This window comes from Macaca thibetana, chromosome 5 (genome assembly GCF_024542745.1).
Source record: "Macaca thibetana thibetana isolate TM-01 chromosome 5, ASM2454274v1, whole genome shotgun sequence".
NCBI classification, from domain to species: domain Eukaryota; kingdom Metazoa; phylum Chordata; class Mammalia; order Primates; family Cercopithecidae; genus Macaca; species Macaca thibetana.
In genome coordinates, this window is record NC_065582.1 from 105,231,815 (window position 1) to 105,255,508 (window position 23,694).

The 23,694-nt window shown below is 40.4% G+C and overlaps 2 protein-coding genes across 5 annotated transcripts in view; one reads left to right on the top strand and one right to left on the bottom strand.

The window, feature by feature from the left end:
* The window catches only part of SCFD2 (sec1 family domain containing 2), an 807,609-nt gene that overhangs the window by 337,929 nt on the left and 445,986 nt on the right, over nt 1-23,694 (bottom strand). For 3 of the 4 annotated variants that reach the window (XM_050790571.1, XM_050790570.1, XM_050790572.1), the window contains exons 6-7: nt 15,263-15,408; nt 1,576-1,710 (exon numbers count right to left, since the gene is read on the bottom strand). The exons of the other annotated variant lie outside the window; for it this stretch is intronic. In XM_050790571.1, coding sequence (XP_050646528.1) covers nt 1,576-1,710; nt 15,263-15,408 — 281 coding nt within the window. The remainder of the gene's footprint in view (nt 1-1,575; nt 1,711-15,262; nt 15,409-23,694) is intronic. 4 annotated transcript variants of the gene reach the window in all.
* The window catches only part of LOC126954756 (60S ribosomal protein L14-like), a 1,186,913-nt gene that overhangs the window by 66,182 nt on the left and 1,097,037 nt on the right, over nt 1-23,694 (top strand). The gene's annotated exons all lie outside the window — the stretch shown is intronic.

A 23,694-nucleotide genomic window follows, 5' to 3' on the forward strand; every position in this document is an offset into this window, starting at 1 on the left:
GGTGGATACTCCTTACACAACACAACTATGTTCTATAATCTATTCTATATTCTCCTCAGGAAGGATTGTAAAGTCCATTAGTGTATTAAAGGCACTGTGATGTTGGACTACAAAGAAACAACCAAATTTGTTGTTTAAGCCAGTGTTTCTGGAACATATTTGATCAAAGATCCCTTTGGCTAATAAACAGTTATTTTTGTGGAACATCTGTGGACAAAGAGCAGAGTTAGGGCCTCCTGTCACCTACACTGCAACTCTCCGAGTGCAGGTGGGGTGGAGCCTTCATTTGTACCCTTGGTCAGACCCCCCTCTACAGGGTCTGACTGTACCACAGACACAGCAGCCTGTCTGGGAGAGGGCACATGGGAATTGGGCCATCCTCAGACCTTACTAACCAGGCTCTGAAAGTCCAGACTTGTTATTTTAGTCTCTCTTCAGGGTAAAGCCACGCCTGTGAATGAAGGAAGAGAATGCTCAAGTGGAAAAGGTTGGAAACTGTGTCTACTCTGGGAGTTTCTATACCAACTAGCCACCATGAAGGGCTACTCAGGATAGGGAGACACTGACCAATTCTGGGCCTACTTATACCAACTCAGAAGTCCCTAAACACTTTGAAGAAGCTGACTGCACTGCTTTATTAAAAAATATAGAAGGAAAATGCACCAACCAGGCGCTGCAACAGAAGTTGCTGAAAATTGGGAAGAGCAGGAAGGAGACCTGCAGGTCCGCTCCAGCAGGTTCACTGCTTGGTTTAGAGTCTGATTGTCTGGCATCTGTCCTCTGGCTTTTGGAGTGGAACAGTTTTCCTGGAATATGCATTTATTGAACTCTGAAAGGCCAGATCTCTTAGGTAGATTAATTCATGATTTCAAAGATGCTTTGATGCTGGCAAAACATTCTGTTACTTCCAAGAGTTATTACAAGTGAAATCCTGGCATGGACTGAGAGGTCAGCCTGTAATCTTATTGAAATCTTTTTAGATTTAGAAACTCTACAGTAGGTTAAAAATAGATCACATTTGTGTACTTTTTCCTCCTTTCATCCCTACTTCAAGGGCTGGTCAGTCATTTTGACCCACCCCAGATATGAGCCAGAAAAATTCTGGCACTTGTCACCTAGGAGTCTGCCAGTCCAAAAGTCATTTCCAAGTGGGTTTTGACGTGATGCTAGCCATAGGACTGAGCCACTCATCATCCTATATAATCAGTTCTAGAATTAAGAGCAAAGGGCTGTCACTAAGACCGGTGTGTGCTATGTGGATTCATTTTAAGTGAAAACATAGACTGCAAGGAGGAGAGTTTCAATAGTGCTGTCCCAGAGAGCTTGTGTCCTCCACCTTAGACCACACGTGCTGACCAGAAAAGACCATAGTGCTCAGGTCAGAAGAAGCAGTATGAGGCTAGCAGGTCAGGCTGCTTGTAATCAAAAGATAAAGATTGCCCTTGATTTTAGAAGAGCCAAAATACCAAATGTTATCTGTGTGGTGCTGGCTAGGGTTAACAGGGTGCCAGCATTTTCATGCCCAGCAAAGAGAACATTTCTATATTCAGGATTACATCTTCATGGTTACTTTACCTTCATGAACATGCTAAATCCAGTTTTAAGGAGATCAGTGAGACCTGAAGACATGTGTTCTATATCAATGGAATCTGGCCTCTCGGGATGAAATATTTCCTCCACAACTTGCTTCAACAATGGCTTATAAGATGCCTGGAAAGACAAAATACTGTGAGTAAAGGGATTGTTTGGTTTGTCTGGAGAGAGTACAGCTTTATCTGTAATGAAGAAAGCAAAGCAAGTTTATTTTGATACTCAGCAATAGCTATGATGTGTGTGTGTGTGTGTATCAGAGAAAAGACAATATGACAACATTGGGTTTTAAAATAAACTTTCACCCAATGCTTTAGCATGCTTTTCTGCTTCTCATGTTCCCGTCTACAAGCAAATACATCTTACCAGAGCTACAATCATACTATGACTAATTTTTCTATTTAAAGTGACAATTTTATGCGTGAAGTATACTGAGAAACAAAGTACTGTCATTTGATACAGACATGAAGATGGTCTCCAGTTTTTCCTGAATATTCTTAGAATTATGCTGTCTTCTGCTAGGAACTCCAATGTTACTTACAATGTGCTGTCAATAACCAAGCTTAAAGCAATCCCTCTTCCTTCCACAGAGCTCAACTCCCAAGTATGACCTGGCCAGGAAAAGAAGCTAAGATGACATAAAGGAATCTGACAAAGGTCAGAAAGCAGACTACATGGTATCATAAGAATTTCAATAGAATTAGGGAGATGTTAGTTTGCAACAACTTCTACAGTTTGATAAGTGCTGCTAAATGCCTTCCTTTTCTGTGACCTGAATAACCCATCCATGTTTAGGTTATATTGGGAGCCAGCTGCCTTATTGACCCGGCACTTTCTGAGCTGTTTTTCTCCACCTCTTTCCTTAGCTCTTGTTACCAAGTTCTTCCTGTTTTCTTTTCCCACTTGGTGCACCACCTTCCTCCCAATCCTCCAGTCAGATATGGCACGAAGTCTGGGGCATGAAGGGCAAAGGAGGAAGGAATATCTTCTCTCAATGCACTCTCTGATCTATTATAGCTTCAGTAAAGCCAGTTTCTAACAAGGCACAGTTGAGGCATATCCTGTATTAAACTCTCTCTTTGATTGGACAAATATGTGACTTGTCTGTAGCAACTGTCTAGAATACTTAGTGTACTGACCTCATTCCTGGCTTCATATTGCTTTTCTTCCAGTCATTTTTTTTACTCAAATTTTCCCTTTCCAATTTTCTTATTTAAAATAGCTTAGAAATAAAGCAAGGTATAAACCATCAAAATCATAACCATTCAGCAGGAATATAGCCGGCATCTTTCCCAGGGATAAGATGCAGGGAAAACTAGCATCTTCTCACTTGGGGATACCAACTCTTTTATGTTTATTAGTCAAACAGAGCATTGTTTGTCCAGAGATCTCATGGTTAAATGATCATGAAGGGCAAGGCAATGAACAGAAACACTGGTCAGACAGGAATATTTTGAAAACTATGGATCCACCTTGCTCATAAAGAAATTGCAACTAAAGCTATGCCAAGATGGATTTTTTTTTTTAATCAGACTATCAAAACTCCAAAAGTTTGAAAATACACTCTTTTGATGAGGCCATGGGGTCACAGGCCCTCTAACACATTGCTGGTGGGAGGGTTAATTGTTACAATCAATGCAGAGAGCAAGTCGATAATACCTATTAATATCACAGATGCATTTGACATAGCAATCCCACTCCTAGTCATTTATTCTTTGCATATGCTCTTGTATGCAAATGAGATCCCAAAAGGCTGTTTATTGTTTGTAGTACCAAGATTAGAAGTCACCCAAGCGCCATCAGTAGGGAGCTGTTTAATAAATGGGGTGCATCCACAGGGAGAAATGCCATGAAAGAGAAGAGGAAAGCTCTGTGCTTGTGAGGCAGAAACAAGGCACAGAATAGTGTGTGAATGAAAAAAGCAAGGTGAGGAACACTGTGTATGATGGGCTAGAATCTGTGTAAAAAGTGGCAGGGGGAATACGGAAGTTTATGTTTGCTGAAATATGCAAAAATAAACTCTGGTGTGAAACATAGTAACTATCAGCAGCAACGATTATGGGGTGGCACACCAAGCAAGGGAGAAAGGTGAGAGGAAGACTTTGTATTGTTTATTTATTTATTTATTTATTTATTTATTTATTTATTTACAGCACAGTTTAAAACACCACTACAGACAGCAAGAATGATCCCATTTTAATTGTTAAAAATTAATAAATTCTTTATGCATGAAAAAGAGATTGAGGTAAAGCACACCAAAATGTTATTTAGGGTTATCTCTAGGTTCAGGAAGTAGGAGACATTTATTTTATTTTTCCAAATTTTCCAAAATTAAGAGGTCCACTTCCAGAATCATAAGAAAATTTAATAAATATTATTTTAAATGTAAAAAAAGGGCCATGGAGTGGCCTCTGAATCCTGCAAATACTCTTCCCTGAGTAAATTGTTTTGAATCCTCTTCTATTACCTTAGCCTTTCTGGACATTGACTCTCTTAAACTTTCATCTCTTTAAAGCTTCTCCACAAGAAGTTGTTTGGCCAATAATCTGATACCTTATCAGCACTATCATCAAATAATAATTGATCTCTTCCTTGGTAATAGACTTCAATCTTTAGCCATGCACATTACCAGCTGGCTAAAAGACTACATTCTCCAGCCTTCCTTACAGCTGAGTATAGCCATGCAATTAAGGTCTGGGCAAATAGGGTAATGTGAGAATTTCAAAAGTCTCCTTTTTAAAATGGAAGGATATGCTTTTCTCCTTTCCTCTGCTCTGCTGGCTAGAATGTAGAAGTGAAGCCTGGAGCTCCAGCAGCCATCTTGGAAGACAGGGCATTCGTTAGAGATGGTGAAGCAAAGAGCTAGAGAAAACTTGGTAAGGGATGATTTATGGAGTCACTATCACCATAACATGGACAGGCTAAATTAGTGCCTACTTTACATGTCACCATAAAACCTTGTATGTTTAAGCCACTATTTTTCAGATCTCTGTTACTTGTAACTGAATGGAATTCTGATAGAAAGCATGAAGGGAATATAAAGATATAAAAGGACATTTCCTCCTTCCAGAAGCTTACAGTTATTTATTAATCTATTAAAACTCATTATATAAAATAACTTTAAGCAGAATCACAGAGAAATACACATAGGCTTTCATATTTAAGACAGAAGAAAATATACCCCTGATATGGTTTGGCTGTGTCCCTACCCAAATCTCATTTTGAATTATAGCTCCCATAATCCCCACATGTAGCAGGAGGGACCTGGTGGGAGGTGGTTTAGTCATGGGGGGCAGTTACACTTATGCTGTTCTCATGATAGTGGGAGAGTTCTTATCAGATCCAATGGTTTTACAAGGGGCTTTTCCCCCTTTTGCTCAGCACTTCTCCTTGATGCTGCTGTGAAGAAGAGCATGTTTGCTTCCCCTTCTGCCATGATTGTAAGTTTCCTGAGGCCTCCCCAGCCCTGTGGAACTGTGAGTCAATTAAACCTCTTTTCTTTATAAATTACCCAGTCTTGGGAATGTCTTTATTAGCAGCATGAGAACGGACTAATGCAACCCCTTAACCTACAAAAAAATAAAAAAGATTGTTATTCTCCATAAGATGCACTGTACAAAAAGGAAGAGTAGTGATTCTGGAAAACAGATCATACACAGCACAAAGGTGGCTCTGTAATTAAGCAAAAACACTATACTCTGTACCTCCTCTGTCCAAGGCACAGTGTACCTGGGGTGACAGGATTTGTTCTCAGGGGTTCTGTGACCCCAGTGTAGACTGGGAGACAGGGGAAGGCAGGAGTTATGGAGGGATTGGGGAAAGTAGGGACACTAGGATCACTCTCTCTCTTTCCCTTGCTCCACTTTTGACTAAATTTTGGGGAATGAAACATCCAGGAGAAAAATGCCCGCTGAGCTGGGTTCTCCTTGGGGGTAGTGAGCAGAGATTCAGAAGTGCTGTTTTCTTAACCTCTTCATTCTTAAGACTTTGTGATTGCTCTGTGCTACATTGGGAATGTTGAAAATCTTTTCTTTTTTATTTTTTAAGGTATGTAGGTGAACATTTATTTAGCAGAAGAAAGGAAACTATGATTTAAAATACAGAAAAGTAACAGCAAACACATCACATGATCCAGAAAAAGAACATAAATGCTTTTATTAATTAATTGCCTGACCTACCTCTTTGATATTCATTTCTTACATTTTTTGGTTGCATTCTCTCTCATCATCTTTTCATATAACAATAATTTTGAAATAACATTTTCTATGAAAATGTGGTCATTATTAAGCTATTGTCTCTCAACTCCAAACCCTCTCTTCTAGACTCAGTTCTGTGATGCTGGGCTGAGATTCTGAAAACCACTTTTGTGCTTTGTCAGCTGGGTCTGTTAGACTCTGCCGATAGGAGGCACTAGAGGGAGACCGGAACGCAGGAAGAACAAGCAGGAACTTGCTTCTCCTGTTTATTTGCAATTCCTGCCACCATTACCCCGGCAATGGCCTCTCACCACTTGAAGCTACCCCTCCTCTAGACTTTTAAGTCATAGGATTTCATAAATTACCTTTCTTTTTTTTTTTCAAGCTAAAAGTGGCATTTTCTTTAGTAAACAATCAGATTGTTTATATACAATCAGTATTGTTTGTAATACTGATTGTATACGCTATAATATACTATTATAGCATAATGCTATAATAGTAACAGAAGCTGATTAAGTCTACAAACAAAACAAAACACAACAAATCTTGAACACTGACAAAAACAGGTACAGATATTAACAGAAAAGATGAGATAATGAACATTGTAAAAATTTATTCTAAAATGTATTTATTCCATTAAAACAATGCCGTAGAGGATGAGAGGGACACTCTGGTTTAATATTTTACCTAAAAGCATTAAGATTTTAAAAAAATACATAAATGGGAAAAAAGGAGAGGGGCAAGAATCAGGGGCTAGAAAGGCAGAAAAAAATTACCTATCTTGTTTCAGCTTTTTAGAACTTTTTTCTTTACCTATTTTTAATTGTAACCAAAAGCATAGTAAATGATGTAAATATTAATTTATAGAGAAGTTGATAGGTTTTCCTACTTGAATGGGAATATGCGGGGAAAAAACCCCCTAAATTTTCTACTGAAAGAACTAAGTACAGAACAACTGGATAACATTGTGTATTCAGAGAGCACAATTTGGTAAAGACTTTCTCAGGCACGAAACAGTACTTGTGTCTTCTTAACGAAAAAAATTTCCAGTTAAGTTTTAATGAGGAGAACCTTTGGTTTCTGTCTCTCAGCCACTTAGTTTGGACCATTTTGTGCCCTAAATCATGTCACTGAAATCTGGTTAGAATGAACTGCTTGGCAATGATTTCTTAGATGGGAACCCTCTGACTTCCACGAAATCTTCTACTCAGCCAGGAATGAATCACTTCTCAGCACAGGACCCTGTAGAAGGTGGTGATAATGGAGACAGATGTGGTTTCTCTGGTGCCGTACTCAAAGATTCTCTCATGTGCTAGGAAGGGCCAGAGGAGAGATTAGCCATATAGTTTGTCTCCATATTAAGAGGGTAAACCATAGAAATTTAGTTTTTCTGATCAAACGCTCTCTGCCAGTTCACCTTTTTGGGAGATTGGGAGAGGAATGAAAAACTCAGAAAAATTTGTTCTTTCCTTTTCTTGCTGGTCATTGATTTATTGCTTATATCACATCCAGTGTGGGCTGGCAGTAGGAGATCTGTGCCCTGCCCAATCATTCAGAGACCCAGGTTCCTGCTACACCAGGAGTCCCCAACCCCAGGCCATGGACCGCTACTGGTTCGTGGCCTGTTAGGAACCGGGCCACACAGCAGGAGGAATGGGTGTGGGTGAATGAGCGGAGCTTCATCAGTATTTACAGCTGCTTCCCGTCACTTAAATTACCACCTGAGTTCTGCCTCCTGTCATGTCAGTGATGGCACTAGATTCTCCTAGGAGCACAAACCCTATTGTGAACTGCACATGTGAGGCTTCTAGGTTGCATGCTCCTTATGAAAATCTAACGTCTGATGGCCTGTCACTGTCTCTGACTCCCATCACCCATAGACAGGACTGTCTAGTTTCAGTAAAACAAGCTAACCTCTCCCACTGATTCTATATTATGGTGAGTTATATAATTATTTCATTATATATCACAATGTAATAACAGAAAAAAAGTGCACAATAAAAGCAATGTGCTTGAATCATCCTGAAACCACAACCCCCCACCCTGCACCGCCTGGTGCCTTCCGCGAAACAGGTCCCTGGTGACAGAAAGGTTGGGCACCACTGTGCTACACCATTTCTTAGAGCATTCGAATCCTACACTGAAGACTTTGCCTCTTATCAGCAGATGATGAATGAGAGAGAGAGTATGAAGGATTTCCAGAGATTTTATGGGTCCAGTCCTAAAGTGATATGTATCACTTCCACCACAGTTCATTGGGAACCTGGATTCTACAATTCTACAAGGGAACCTGGAAAAAGTAGTCTATTTGCCCCAGAAGAAAAGGCAATGGAGTTTTGGGAATACACAGCATGGTCTCTGCCATAGACACCCTGTTAAGTTTTGATTGGAACATTAGTGTAAATATTTCTTTAACAACTGGCAAGCTGCAGGTTGTAGGTAATAGATTATTAAACCCTTTTCCCTTCTACATAAGAATTTAACCTTTGGTTAACTTTTTCTCTCTGTTTCCCTGGAAACCTGATAAAGGAAGAATGTCGAACTATGTAGCCAGGCAAGATTGCTTATGACAAAAATGACCCCTGGTTGGTAAATTGCATTAAACTGGAAGAACTATAAATATTTGATAGAAAGCCAGAGCTTTAGGCTTCTCTGAGTATAATGACTCTTGAATAATAATTGGACATGTCCCTTGGAAGAGTGCTGGAAGCTGTGTCTGTGGAGTTCTTACAGAGAAATTAGCTCCTACAGGATACGAGGATTTTAAGTCAGGGGACTTGTGTATTCATCCCCTGTGAATCTAGCTCTCTCACTCCTGAGCTGTCACCTTGAAACCAGCCCAAGTAACTCCTCAGTAGCTGTGTGGACTGCTTCAAGCTTCATGGATGGTCACAAGGACGACTCCAAGGAAGAATGCCTGAAGCTCCCCTGATGGGGAGCTACGTTCCCGTCTTGGGCACACTTGTGTCAAGTGGGAGCCATGACTACAGAGCTGACTTATTTGTTAGATACAAACATATAGTGCCTTGGGCCCACATTGCTTTTGAGGGCCCATGAAAATGCATTTTTTTTTTAATCAGAAGAAAAAATACTTTAAGGTGAAAGTGATGTTTTCATATGTAATATTAATGCATTTATTTTTACACCAATGCAATTGTACCATATACTTTTTACTATTTTTTTATTTTTACAAAAAACGGGGCCCATGAAGGTCATATCATGGCCCTGTATGAGGGCCTCATGAGGCTGGCCTGATAGCTTGGTAGATTGTAAAGAGACCCCCTGATGGCTGATACACATGGAATAGTTGAAGTTTCAAAAAATGAATCTTTAAAAAATATCACATTTAAGTAAAATGCGATAACTAAAATACTTGTGTCAATGTCTCTGTTACTCTTTTGGGGTGAACATACTGTGTGGTGAGTCTGGAAGATTCTTTTGTTGACTTAAATGTTAGCTCTTGAGGAAAAGCAGTGAGTATAGCAGCAGTTCCTGACATAATATATAATAAGTCAGATACAATCTTGAGAAAGTAGTGTAACTACAACATCTTGAATTTGGTGCACCTTAAAAATGACCTAGGATAGCAGTTTCCAAGAAAACCCAGTTGTAGCCACAGTCACATCTTTGTCAGCCGGGGCTGCTGACCTTGTTTTTGCTCGTTGCTGGGGCCTCCTCAGTTCTGCTAGTGAAGATGCTTGCTTCTCCCTTTTCTGCAAAATTGACTCTAAACAACCAGCCTCTCAGAAAAACCAGGCTTACTGGGAGGGTGTTCATTTTGTTTCAACTCAAGACAGCACAGAAAACATCTGTTCGAAATTGCTCATGGCTTTGACTAATCCATGGCTCATTTATTTTTATTTTTTGCTATACGATGACTGTTTTTTCTCCTTTCATCTTCTTAAAGCAAACAATGTATTTGTCGATTTTAAAATGGTTCATTTGTCTGTCTATTCATCCATCCATCCATCCATCCATCCACCCATCCATCCATCCATGCTTCAATCCAGGAGCAAATTCGTTTTTAAAAATTTGAGTATAGCCCCTTCAACTCAATATGAGGAAGGCAAAGCCCAAACACATTAACACGTTTGCCTGAGTTCACACAGCCAATTAGAAGTAGACTCAGGACAGAGCCTAGTTTCCTGGCCCTCAGTTTAGTCCTATGCCACGCTGATTCCTTCAGAAAGGATGCTAGCAGGTCTATTAGAAAGAATCAGGAGGAGGAACAGAACTTAGCACTTGGAAAAGAACAGCTGGAGGCCAGGGCTGGGGATTGCTGACAAAAGAGGCCAGGCCTAAAGCCTGTTCAGAGAGCCATATTTCACTGGGCACAAGATTAATCAAGCCTTCTTAGGCACTGCTGGTTCGAAATGCTCTTGTTCAACATGCTGGAGGCATAAAGTACAGTATGCGTCTGTGGAAGGTTTTCTGCAGCTCAGCCCTGCTCTTTGAGATGCATGCCAAGGTAAGCCATGTGAAAGCCATATAGTATTTTGTCTGAAAGCCCCGTATAAGCTCCCTGCCCTGAGACATCTGCCTAATACCCTCCTGGTGTTGCAGCTGAGGAATGGCATCGCATCACACACTGTGGCATTTAGTGGGGAGATTAAACCTTTCATTAAACTGAGCATTTGCAGTAAGAAATGGAAGGGCAAGAAGACTTTCTGTGGCCAGGCGCAGTGGCTCATGCCTGTAATCCCAGCACTTTGGGAGGCCGAGGTGGGCAGATCACCTGAGGTCAGGAGTTCAAGACCAGCCTGGCCAACATGGCGAAACCCTGTCTCTACTAAAAATACAAAAAAAAAAAAAAAAAAAAAAAAAAAAAAAAAATTAGCCGGGCATGATGGCATGCACCTGTAGTCCCAGCTACTTGGGAGGCTGAGGCATGAGAATTGCTTGAATCTGGGAAGCTGAGGTTGCAGTCAGTTGAGATTGCGCCTCTGCACTCCAGCCTGGGCGACAGAGTAAGACTCTGTCTCAAAGAGAAAAACAAAAGACTTTCTGTACAGGCACAGTTGGGGGCTTAGGTTTCCAGTCTACATAAGTGACCAACAAACCCAACCTCTTAAAATAAATAGGTGTCAGCAATAAACCTTCTGCCCCACAGCAGCTAACAGGACACTTAGCTTTTGAAAGACACCCTTTCTGTGTAGCCCATGTCCTAACAAAGGAAAAGCTAAAATGTTGCAAAAGAGGATGAAGAAAAGGCCTCTTTTGTTCTTTACTGTGACAATGGCTATGATAGCAAATACTTACATAGTTCTGTCTGGATGTCAGATACTATGCTAAGAAGTTTTTTCTTTTTTGTTTTTGAGAAGGGGTATCACTCTTGCCCAGGCTAGAGTACAGTAGCACAATAATAGCTCACTGCAGCCTAGAACTCCTGGGCTTAAGTGATCCTTTTGCCTTAGCCTCCCTAGTAGCTGGGATTACAGGTGCCTGCCACCACACCCAGCTAATTTTTTATTTTATTTTATTTTTTATTTATTTATTTTTTGAGACGGAGTCTCGCTCTGTCACCCAGGCTGGAGTACAGTGGCCGGATCTCAGCTCACTGCAAGCTCTGTCTCCCAGGTTTATGCCATTCTCCTGCCTCAGCCTCCCGAGTAGCTGGGACTACAGGCGCCCGCCACCTCGCCCGGCTAGTTTTTTTGTATTTTGTAGTAGAGACGGGGTTTCACCGTGTTAGCCAGGATGGTCTCGATCTCCTGACCTCGTGATCCGCCCGTCTCGGCCTCCCAAAGTGCTGGGATTACAGGCTTGAGCCACCGCGCCCGGCTAATTTTTTAAAATTTAAGAATGTTTTTAGAGATAGAGTCTTGCTGTGTTTCCCAGGCTAGTCTTGAACTCCTAGCCTCAAGTTACTCTTTCACCTCAGCCTCCCCAGTAGCTGGGATTACAGGTGTGAACCACTGCACTCAGCGTGTTCTAAGAGTTTTGCATGTATTAATTCACCAAATCGTTAGAGCATTTTTATGAGAGAGCTACTATTATTAGCTCCTTCTTAGAGAGTAGGAACCAGGCACAGAGAAGTGAAGTCGCTTGCCTAAGGTCACACAGTTAGCAGAGGGGACAGCTGGGTTGTGAACTCCGATGCTCTGGCTTGAAAATCTGTTCTGTTATCCTCTGTGCTAAGTTCCCTCTCACTAAGAATTAAAAATGTAAGAAATGCCATTCTAGATAGCATGTACAGTCTAGGATCCATCTAGCCATCCATCTACTCACCTACTAGGTGGCAAGCACTGAGCTAGCCCATGCAGATACCATGGTGATCAAAGACAGGCGCTGTCTCCAGTCTTGGTGGCATGTTCCTTAAGGCAAGAGCTTCTGTGGTTGCCTCTTGACCCCATTGCCCCCACTCTCCAGGCTGTGAAAAGGTCCTGGCTGCCCGGGAGGGCCAGGCCTGTGGTGATGTTCTGGGATTTATTTCTGGAGGTCTAGTACAGATCCCACTCCTCTGACCCCTCTAGAGATTTTATATGCTCGATGTAACACAGTTGGGACACCTTCTCCTTAAAATGACTAGATGGTGTCTGTTTTGTGCATCTGAACTGTGACTGACACATTTTCCTAAAGGGGTAATGGATAAAGATTAAAATAAGGGGTGCCTCTAGTCCTAGCAAGGGAAACAGGAGTGGCTCTGAGACTAGTGCATGTGCATCACAGCAGGAGCGAGGGCCACTGGGAGGGAAGGTGGGGCCAGTGGGGGCCCAAGGCCTAGAGCCTAATGTGCAGCATAGGTCAGACCTGGAACAGAAATCCAGGGCCAGGTCAGCTAGTGCTCTCCCATGTGACCGGGGAGCCCAGGACATCTCAATCAGATTCTATCTGGAGATAGCATGGAGCTGGGTAGAAAGTACAGATTTCTTCTGGAGCCACAGGGCTGAGGACCAAATTGGGAGACGGGATAAACAGAAGATTGTTCAGCCAAGGACTATTTTTTAAAAACCGGACACACAGCTGGACTCTGAGTCTAATCTGGACACTTGTACTTTCCTATGTATGCATATTTTGTGTCCCAATAAATCCCCTGATCTGTAATAAAGATATATATATTGTACTTAAGATGCACCTAACAAATATTTATTAAGCATCCACTATGTGACAGATGCCACTCTAGGTACTGAGGATATGGCAGTGAACAAAACCCATAAAAATATCCCTGTTCTCACAAGGCTTACATCTGTAATTTAAAAATATTTTAAATTTGAAAAACACTGAAAAACCCAGAGAGGTAAAAATTACCCATAACCCCATTAAAAAATGTCATGTATATAGAATATGTAAAAATAAAGCAAGAAATCAGTGTTTCTCCTTACCCATCCAACCCTACACATCCACCATAAGGTAACCATTATAAATTTTTCCTAAATTTTAAAGACATTAAATATATATACCTATGAAATATTTATTTTATTCTATTTTTATAAAAATAGAATAATGCTTTACAGAATGACCTACATGTCCCCCCACTGCCACCCAATTGATCATTTTGTTTCAGTTTCAGCTCTGTTTCAGTTTGAGCTCCTCAAGAAGTGGACCCTGAGCCAAGGATTCAAACACACACCCTGCTCAGCAGATCTAGGTCTATTCCATTCGTCGTAATGGTTGCACAGCATTTCACCATGTGTCTGCATCATTACTTATGTAATCCCCCCCAATGTACACACATTACCCTACCTCCACCTCACTTCCCACTCACTGATGCTTAGGATTGTTGGGAGGGTGCTGACGTTATTGACTCTTGTAACGGGGGACATATACAACAAAGGGAAACTCCATTTTCCAAAGGCCACTGCCGCAGGACAGGGTTTTGAGGCCTGGAGACACGGCAGCGTTGGCAGCAAGGAGATGAGGTCTAAGAAACTCATCATCGTCCTTATCGTGCGAAGATACAGAGCTAATCCATGTTTACGTGAAGTTGGCCAATCAGTCACCCGGATGACATAAAATGGAAAATACCTCATTCATTCAGTGGTTTATTTTCTCTTTGCCAACTACACCAGCCACTTGCTTCTTGACATTTTTGGTCTCAATGCATCATATATCACTAGTTCTAGCATGTCTTTTGGAACTAGGCCACATTATAGTATTTAAGATCGCTGATTTTTTAAAACGACAAAACTACATATGATTATTGGAGTGATTTTATCTGTATTTTGTGGCCGTGGCATTCTCAGATCTTTGAGTAAAGGGTGAAAATCTTTATGTTTCTAAGCAGAGTGACAGTTTCTAAGGTCTTCAGTATCTTGGTAGGTGACTTCAGATGACCATCGGCACCATCAATCAACACTTCTAGAATCTCCATGAGAACCATATTATAGTCGGGGAAGAGGTTTCGGGCTGGCAGCAAAGATCTGGCATCCGCCCCTGGCCATCTGCATGCCTGTGGCACGTTACTTGGCCTTCCTGGATCTTGGAATAATAACGCCTCCCTGGCATAACTTTTGGCAATCAAAGTAAAAATCCAATGTAGAAGCGCTCTTCAGGTATCAGCTCCCAAACACATACAGGATACTGGAGGAAGAATCTGGATTGTGCTAGGCTGCAGTGGGTAACATTAGCTCAAGTCTCCCTTAAAGAATCGGCACCCTGAAGCTGAACTCCTCCCCACTAACAGCACATGTAGCTCTCCAAAAAGCCTTAACGAATAAAGTTGATTTTACTAAAGGTTTTATTTATTTATATAAAATAGATGGATGGATATCTATTTATATAAAATAGTTATCTTTTCCATCAGAAACATTTGTTCTTCTCTGAGAGCTCATCTTTGACCACCAGGAACCTTAGTTCTGTCTCCTACCTTGTCCAACAAAGACTCCCAGCCTCAATGGCTCTAACCTTTCCTTATTGCTTAAGCTTCCCTTTGGATCTTCTATGTACTTTCCCCCTCTGAGTTTTTACACAACAATTACCCCTTAATCTTGATAACATCTTCTTACTCAATGGTCAAAAAACATTCTTTTCAGGTCCTCCTGCGCTCCTTTGAAAGCAGTGGAGGAATTTTAAATAACACATGTTTTCATCACAAACTTTTTCCCTTGTTGTAACATTATTAGGTGTTTTTCATTATTCTACTTGTTCAAAATATTTATGGACTGGTTAGATCCAGAAACTTGGGAATCCTCTAAGGCCAGCCCCTCATTTGGTACTTGTAGTCACTGGGTCCCAGAGGAGAGAAGGGACTTGCAGAAGACTATAGAATCAGTCTACGACAGACCCACAGTTAGAAAGCCGTGGCTGACTCCCAACTCAGTCCTCATCCCACCGTATCAAGCCTGGGACATAAATGAATTGAGAGGCTTTCAGATTCCATGGGACCCAAAACTCTGAACTAAAAGACAACTTGGAGTTTATCTGGAACAAACCTTTGATTTTAGGGAGGTTAAAAGGGAACCTTTTCTTGTAGTTATAGTCTCTGAATCCTAGAAGTACAACAGATTAGAAGGTTACTTTAAAGCGTATATACTTGCCTGGTGGGTATGATTTCCAGGAACATATACAGACTTAAACTGTTTCATGAGATTCCGAGCTCCAGCAATATCCCGAAGTGAAGTAAAGAGTTTATCCACAGCAATTCTGGATTTGTGAAATGTCAGGTTAATTGAAGAGTCCCAGTCTGAAAAAATCCAGAGATATTTTCTTGAGTGAGTAAATCTTTAAGTTTTCATCATGATAGCTTGAGCTCGATGTAACGCAGTTGGGAGGTTTTATTTTTTTTCATTATTATTATTATTATTATTTACCCTGTTTTCCCCTGGCTGTTTACCAACTGGCCTGTTGCAATCGTCCACGAGCAATGAAGCAAACTGAGTATAAATGCCTTTGACAGAAGTGGAACTCAAAATTGCCTGGGATTGCAGCCACTGGCTTCCATCCCTAGACTGCAGACATTTCACAGAAAGCAAGCTCCCAGGGCCCATAATCCTCGGAACACAACTTTGGGAAAATACGAGGAGATGCAAAGGAAAGTACAAGAGACTGTTATGATCAAACTCGCTTGCTTGAATCCCACCAACAGTTCCCATAAAGCAGGACAGCAAGAATGAGGAAGATCACAGTGTTGCTCCAGGGACAGAACTCACTGCAATGGGCATCTGTCTAATGTGTTAACAAAGCACGTGGCACATTTCAGACGGCAGCCATTCAAAGCTGATCAAACGCAGGGGGACTTAACAAGACGGTTTTCTGCAACCTTCTGTTTCTTTTTCAAACTTAGAAGAACGTATTCTCTGCTTTGTTAGAAGCTCATTCAGAAGAGACACGATCATGGATAAGTTAAAAAAAAAAAACAGGAAAATATTAAAAATACGTCTTCTTACCTCTCCCAAATACATCAGCTACATTAACTCATTAATCGTCACATCATCCGTATGCGGCAGGAACTATTGTCTTCTCCATTTTCAGAATAAGGGGACTGAGGTGCAGGTTAAGTAACACCCCTGAAAGCAGGTGTGTGAAGGACTGACAAGGCCCTGCCCATACCCGCTCAGTCACCCTGGGTATCCCCTGCAGGAGTGGTAAAGTTTCCGTGTATTCTGATGCTTCCTACCTCAGTACCTGCATGTCAGGCAGTCAGTCTGTCTGTCTGTCTCTCTCTGCCTCTGCCTCTTCTTGTCTAAGGGCTTTCTCTGAGGTAGGAGCATGTTTGGCTTGTATATGTGGCAGGCTGGGAGTGCTGGGGAGTCCACACTCATAGAAATAATCCCATTTTCTTTTCCCGTGGAGGAGTAATTCTGAGTTGTGGTCTGCACAGCCTTTCTGAGGGGCCCCAGAAGGATGGAGCACCCACTGCCCACAACATCAACTCACCGATTAATACCCCCATTAGTGGCTTTCCCTCCTCCCCCGTCTCACTTCCCTACCTCCTGACTGTGCTTTGGGATATCTTTCCAAATTCAGTATTCGCACCCAAATCCTTGTCTCAAGACACTAGTGATTTGAAGACAGGTCTGGCTTTATTTTTTTAGTAATGGCTTTATTGAGATATAATTCATATACTATACAGTTACCCATTTAAAGTGTATAATTCAAAGCTTTTAGTATATTCACAGAGTTTAACCACCACCATCACCACCACAATTTTAGAACACTGTGTCACCCCAACAAGAAACCCCATACTTGTTAGCAGTCACCCCCAATTTCTCCCCTCTCCAGCCCCTGGCAATCCCTAATGTGCTTTGTCTCTATGGATTTACCTATTCTGGACATTTCATACAAATAGAATGACAGAATGTGTAGTCTTTTGTGACTGTCTTCTTTCACTTACCATAATGTTTTCAGGGTTCATCCAAGTTGTAACATTAGTACTTCATTTCTTATTGCCTACTAATATTTCACTGTATATAGGATATTCATGTATATGGAATATGGAAATAGCATATTTTATACATCGACTCATTGGTTAATGGACATTTGGGTTGTTTTTGCCTTTTGGTTATCATGAGTAATGCTGCTAGTTTTACATGTACATGTTTTTGTGTGGACATACATTTTTCATTTCTCTTGGGTATATAACTAGGAGTAGAACAGCTGGTCATATGGTAACTTTGTGTTTACCCTTTGGAGAAGTGCTAGGCTGTTTTCCAAAATGATTGCACTATTTTACATTCCCACCAGCAGTGTAAGAGGGTTTCAATTTCTCTACACCTAACCAATGCTTATTATTAGCTATCTTCTTAATTATAGCTATCCTAGTAGATGTAAAGTGAGGACACATGTGTTGATTTTGACAATAAGAGAAACAGTTTTTAGGGAGTAGAGGTAGATTCAAACAAGCTTAAACTAAAATAGAATGAATCTAACATACATAGAAGCATCCAAAAGAATCCAGCTGCATCAGACACAGCGAGGTGGCACATGAGAAGCTGAGCTTGTACTCTCAGTTACGGTGTGACATTGTATGTAATAACTCTTAAAGGATGGGCAAAAGCCTCTGATTAGTCTTCATCTCCTGGTTTCCAGAAATGTCCAACCCATTACCATTAAAAAAAATCAGGCTGTACGTGGTGGCTCACACCCGTAATCCCAGCACTTTGGAAGGCCGGGGTGAGTGGATCACTTGAGGTCAGGAGTTCAAGATGAGCCTGGCCAACACGGTGAAACCCTGTCTCTACAAAAAATACAGAAATTAGCTGGGCATAGTGACAGGCCGCATATAATCCCAGCTACTTGGGAGGCTGAGGAATGAGAATTGCTTGAGCCTGAGAGGTGGACGTTGCAGTGAGCTGAGATCGTGCCACAGCACTCCAGCCTGGGTGACCACAGCGAGACTGAATCTCACATAAATAAATAAATAAATAAATAAATAAATAAATAAATAAATAAATAAAAGTGTGGTCAAGCTCAGTGAGAGGATGCCTCCTCATGTCAGTGGACCCTACACACATGGGATTCATAGACTGCAGGGGACTAGGGGGAAAGGGGAGAAAGAAGGGATTCAGGAAGTTCATGGGAGCCTCCTGGAATTCTATGCCAAGCTTTGAGGAAAGAAGAAAATGTGTAGTTTTATGGGAAGCATGTCTATAATTCCCTCTTGTTTCTTAAAGAGTTCATAACCAAGGCAAGTTTAGAGCTACAGGTACAGAGCATTGATTGATACCATACCGTGCTTGCTGTTGGCATCACACTTCAGTTGAAATGCACTAGCTTATGCTTTAGGCAATCACCAGTCAGAATAAACCCTGGGAGGTTATGGCTTCTCACTCAACATGTGGCTTCTTTCCTTCAATCCCTAGGCTCAGCCATTTAAGATGTGAGAAACTGAATCAATTATATCTAGGAGTTGTGTACTATGTACTACTTTCTCAAATTTAAAAAGGCACAAAAACAAGAAGAAAAAAACGCTACTAGTTCTAATATCATGCAAAGTTTTTCAGTTTCTCTAAAAGTCAATCCAGCTAAATAGACTAATTTTTTTATTTAAAGTAATTCATTTTCTATAGAACAGAAAGAGCCATCCAGTTTCCATATGGTCTATTGCAATTTTTTGGAATATGAGAAGTATGATATTCATTCATTAGGCTAGGTGGAATAGAATCATCTACTAGATTATACAGCATTTACTTAAAATTCTAGATTATACATGAAAATTTTGGATTATACATTGACATTAATTAATCATAGGCTGTGTAATTGCAGAGATTTAGATCAACTGTGGAGCAGGTTGTCTGACAGAAGTGTTTACAGGTTACTACTGGTAAATTGAACTCAAATGAACCCAACAGAAAAATAAGACTGTTAAGAAACTGCTGGAAGGAAAATGTAAAGTCTTAAATTCACAAATATAGTCAACCTTGCTGAAAAATAGTCAATTATGTCTATTTTTCAAGCCAACTGTACATGGGCAATTTCTGTCCAAACCATTAACCCTCTCCAATTTGTCTATCATCCTCAAAGTTCTATGATATATATGTTTTATGATATAACATATATGTTATATGATACTGAGCCAAAGGTGACTCATTTTTATCAGTCTTTAAGCATTTTTCATAATCACATCAATCTTCACCAAAAGAGGGATTTACATTTATTTTTCCAAACCCTATAATGAAAGTTACATACACACACCTTTTAGAAATATGGATCAGTCAGGATAAATGACTTATACAAGAATATCACATCACTATTCCCAACAGAACCAGGGTTCAAATATCCCTGATTGCAGACCTGAACTTCTCCATGTATGCTGCCTCCCACAATTCCAGATCTCATCTGTGAATGCAGCTCATTCCAAATATATGCTGAATTGATAGATAAGATGGAATATGGGTACAAAAGCTGTTAAATGAGATGAATTATTTTCTGTGATAATAGTAGTATATAAGCACCAGTTGCTCATACTATGCTAGAAACTATTCTAAGAAGTTTATACATATTAGCTCATTTAATCTCCACAGCACGTAATGTGCTAGGTACTATTATCATTCTCATTTTGCAGATGGAGAAACTGAACCGCAGAGAAGTAACACAAACTCACTCCGTCAGTATGTGGTAAAACTAAGATTCAAACTCTTGCAGTCTAACTCCAAAGTTCGTCCTGTCAAAGACTACATTTTGCTTTCTTTTATTATTATTATTATACTTTAAGTTCTAGGGTACATGTGCACAATGGGCAGGTTTGTTACATATGTATACATGTGCCATGTTGTGTGCTGCACCCATTAACTTGTCATTTACATTAGGTATATCTCCGAATGCTATCCCTCCCCCCTCCCCCCTCCCCACAATAGGCCCCAGTGTGTGATGCCCCCCTTCCTGTGTCCAAGTGATCTCATTGTTCAATAGACTAATTTTTTAGTCTATTGAACTCACCCACCTATGAGTGAGAACATGCGGTGTTTGGTTTTCTGTTCTTGTGGTAGTTTGCTGAGAATGATGGTTTCAAGTTGCATCCATGTCCCTACAAAGGACACAAACTCATCCTTTTTATGGCTGCATAGTATTCCATGGTGTATATCTGCCACATTTTCTTAATCCAGTCTGTCACTGATGGACATTTGGGTTGAATCCAAGTCTTTGCTATTGTGAATAGTGCTGCAATAAACATACGTGTGCATGTGTCTTTATAGCAGCATGATTTATAATCCTTTGGGTATATACCCAGTAACAGGATGGCTGGGTCAAACGGTATGTCTAGTTCTAGATCCTTGAGGAACTGCCACACTGTTTTCTACAATGGTTGAACCAGTTTACAGTCCCACCAACAGTGTAAAAATGTTCCTATTTCTCCACATCCTCTCCAGCACCTGTTGTTTCCTGATTTTTTAAAGATTGCCATTCTAACTGGTGTGAGATGGTATCTCATTGTGGTTTTGATTTGCATCTCTCTGATGGCGAGTGATGATGAGCATTTTTTCATGTGTCTGTTGGCTGTATGAATGTCTTCTTTTGAGAAGTGTCTGTTCATATCCTTTGCCCACTTTTTGATGGGGTTGTTTGTTTTTTTTCTTGTAAATTTGTTTGAGTTCTTTGTAGGTTCTGGATATTAGCCCTTTGTCAGATGAGTAGATTGCAAAAATGTTCTCCCATTCTGTAGGTTGCCTGTTCACTCTGATTTCTGTTGCTGTGCAGAAGCTCTTTAGTTTAATTAGATGCCATTTGTCAATTTTGGCTTTTGTTGCTGTTGCTTTTGGTGTTTTAGACATGAAGTCCTTGCCCATGCCTATGTCCTGAATGGTATTGCCTAGGTTTTCTTCTAGGGTTTTTATGGTTTTAGGTCTAACATTTAAGTCTCTAATCCATCTAGAATTAATATTCATATAAAGAATAAGGAAAGGATCCAGTTTCAGCTTTCTACTTATGGCTAGCCAATTTTCCCAGCACCATTTATTCAATAGGGAATCCTTTTCCCATTTCTTGTTTTTGTCAGGTTTGTCAAAGATCAGATGGCTGTAGATGTGTGGTATTATTTCTGAGGGCTCTGTTCTGTTCCATTGGTCTATATCTCTGTTTTGGTACCAGTACCATGCTGTTTTGGTTACTGTAGCCTTGTAGTATAGTTTGAAGTCAAAGAGCGTGATGCCTCGAGCTTTGTTCTTTTGGCTTAGGATTGTCTTGGCAATGCGGGGTCTTTTTTGGTTCCATATGAACTTTAAAGCAGTTTTTTCCAATTCTGTAAAGAAAGTCATTGGTAGCTTAATGGGGATGGCATTGAATCTATAAATTACCTTGGGCAGTATGGCCATTTTCAAAATATTGATTCTTCCTATCCATGAGCATGGTATGTTCTTCCATTTGTTTGTGTCCTCTTTTATTTCACTGAGCAGTGGTTTGTAGTTTTCCTTGAAGAGGTCCTTTACATCCCTTGTAAGCTGGATTCCTGGGTATTTTATTCTCTTTGAAGCTATTGTGAATGGGAGTTCATTCATGATTTGGCTCTCTGTTTGTCTGTTACTGGTGTATAAGAATGCTTGTGATTTTTGCACATTGATTTTGTATTCTGAGACTTTGCTGAAGTTGCTTATCAGCTTAAGGAGATTTTGGGCTGAGATGATGGGGTTTTCTAAATATACAATCATGTCATCTGCAAACAGGGACAATTTGACTTCTTCTTTTCCTAATTGAATACCCTTGATTTCTTTCTCTTGCCTGATTGCCCTAGCCAGAACTTCCAACACTATGTTGAATAGGAGTGGTGAGAGAGGACATCCCTGTCTTGTGCCAGTTTTCAAAGGGAATGCTTCCAGTTTTTGCCCATTCAGTATGATATTGGCTGTGGGTTAGTCATAAATAGCTCTTAATATTTTGAGATACATTCCATCAATACCGAATTTATTGAGAGTTTTTAGCATGAAGGGCTGTTGAATTTTGTCAAAGACCTCTTCTGCATCTGTTAAGATAATCATGTGGTTTTTGTCTTTGGTTCTGTTTATACGCTGGATTACATTTATTGATTTGCGTATGTTGAACCAGCCTTGCATTCCAGGGATGAAGCCCACTTGATCATGGTGGATAAGCTTTTTGATGTGCTGCTGGATTCGGTTTGCCAGTATTTTATTGAGAATTTTTGCATCAATGTTCATCTTTTTTTTGTTGTCTCTGCCAGGCTTTGGTATCAGGATGATGTTGGCCTCGTAAAATGAGTTAGGGAGCATTCCCTCTTTTTCTATTGATTGGAATAATTTCAGAAGGAATGGTACCAGCTCCTCCTTGTACCTCTGGTAGAATTTGCTTGTGAATCCATCTGGTCCTGAACTTTTTTTGGTTGGTAGACTATTAATTATTGCCTCAATTTCAGAGCCTGCTATTAGTCTATTCATAGATTCAACTTCTTCCTGGTTTAGTCTTGGGAGAGTGTAAGTGTCCAGGAAATTATCCATTTCTTCTAGGTTTTCTAGTTTATTTGCGTAGAGGTGTTTATAGTATTCTCTGATGGTAGTTTGTATTTCTGTGAGGTCGGTGGTGATATCCCCTTTATCATTTTTTATTGCTTCTGTTTGATTCTTCTCTCTTTTCTTCTTTATACGTCTTGCTAGTGGTCTATCAATTTTGTTGATCTTTTCAAAAAACCATATCCTGGATTCATTGATTTTTTGGAGGGTTTTTTGTGTCTCTATCTCCTTCAGTTCTGCTCTCATCTTAGTTATTTCTTATCTTCTGCCAGCTTTTGAATGTGTTTGCTCTTGCTTCTCTAATTCTTTTAATTGTGAAGTTAGGGTGTCAATTTTCGATCTTTCCTGCTTTCTCTTGTGGTCATTTAGTGCTATAAATTTCCCTCTACACGCTGCTTTAAATGTGTCCCAGAGATTCCGGTATGTTGTATCTTTGTTCTCATTGGTTTCAAAAAACATCTTTATTTCTGCCTTCATTTTGTTTTGTACCCAGTAGTCATTCAGGAGCAGGTTGTTCAGTTTCCATGCAGTTCAGCGGTTTTGATTGAGTTTCTTAGTCCTAGGTTCTAGTTTGATTGTACATGGTCTGAGAGACAGTTTGTTATAATTTCTGTTCTTGTACATTTGCTGAGGAGTGCTTTACTTCCAACTATGTGGTCAATTTTGGAATAAGTGCGATGTGGTGCTGAGAAGAATGTATATTCTGTTGATTTGGGGTGGAGAGTTCTGTAGATGTCTATTAGGTCCTCTTGGTGCAGAGTTGAATTCAATTGCTGGATATCCTTGTTAACTTTCTGTCTCCTTGATCTGTCTAATGTTGACAGTGGGGTGTTAAAGTCTCCCATTATTATTGTATGGGAGCCTAAGTCTCTTTGTAAGTCTCTAAGGACTTGCTTTATGAATCCAGGTACTCCTGTATTGGGTGCATATATATTTAGGATAGTTAGCTCTTCCTGATGAATTGATCCCTTTACCATTATGTAATGGCCTTCTTTGTCTCTTTTGATCTTTGATGGTTTAACATCTGTTTTATCATAGACTAGGTTTGCAACCCCCGCTGTTTTTTGCTTTCC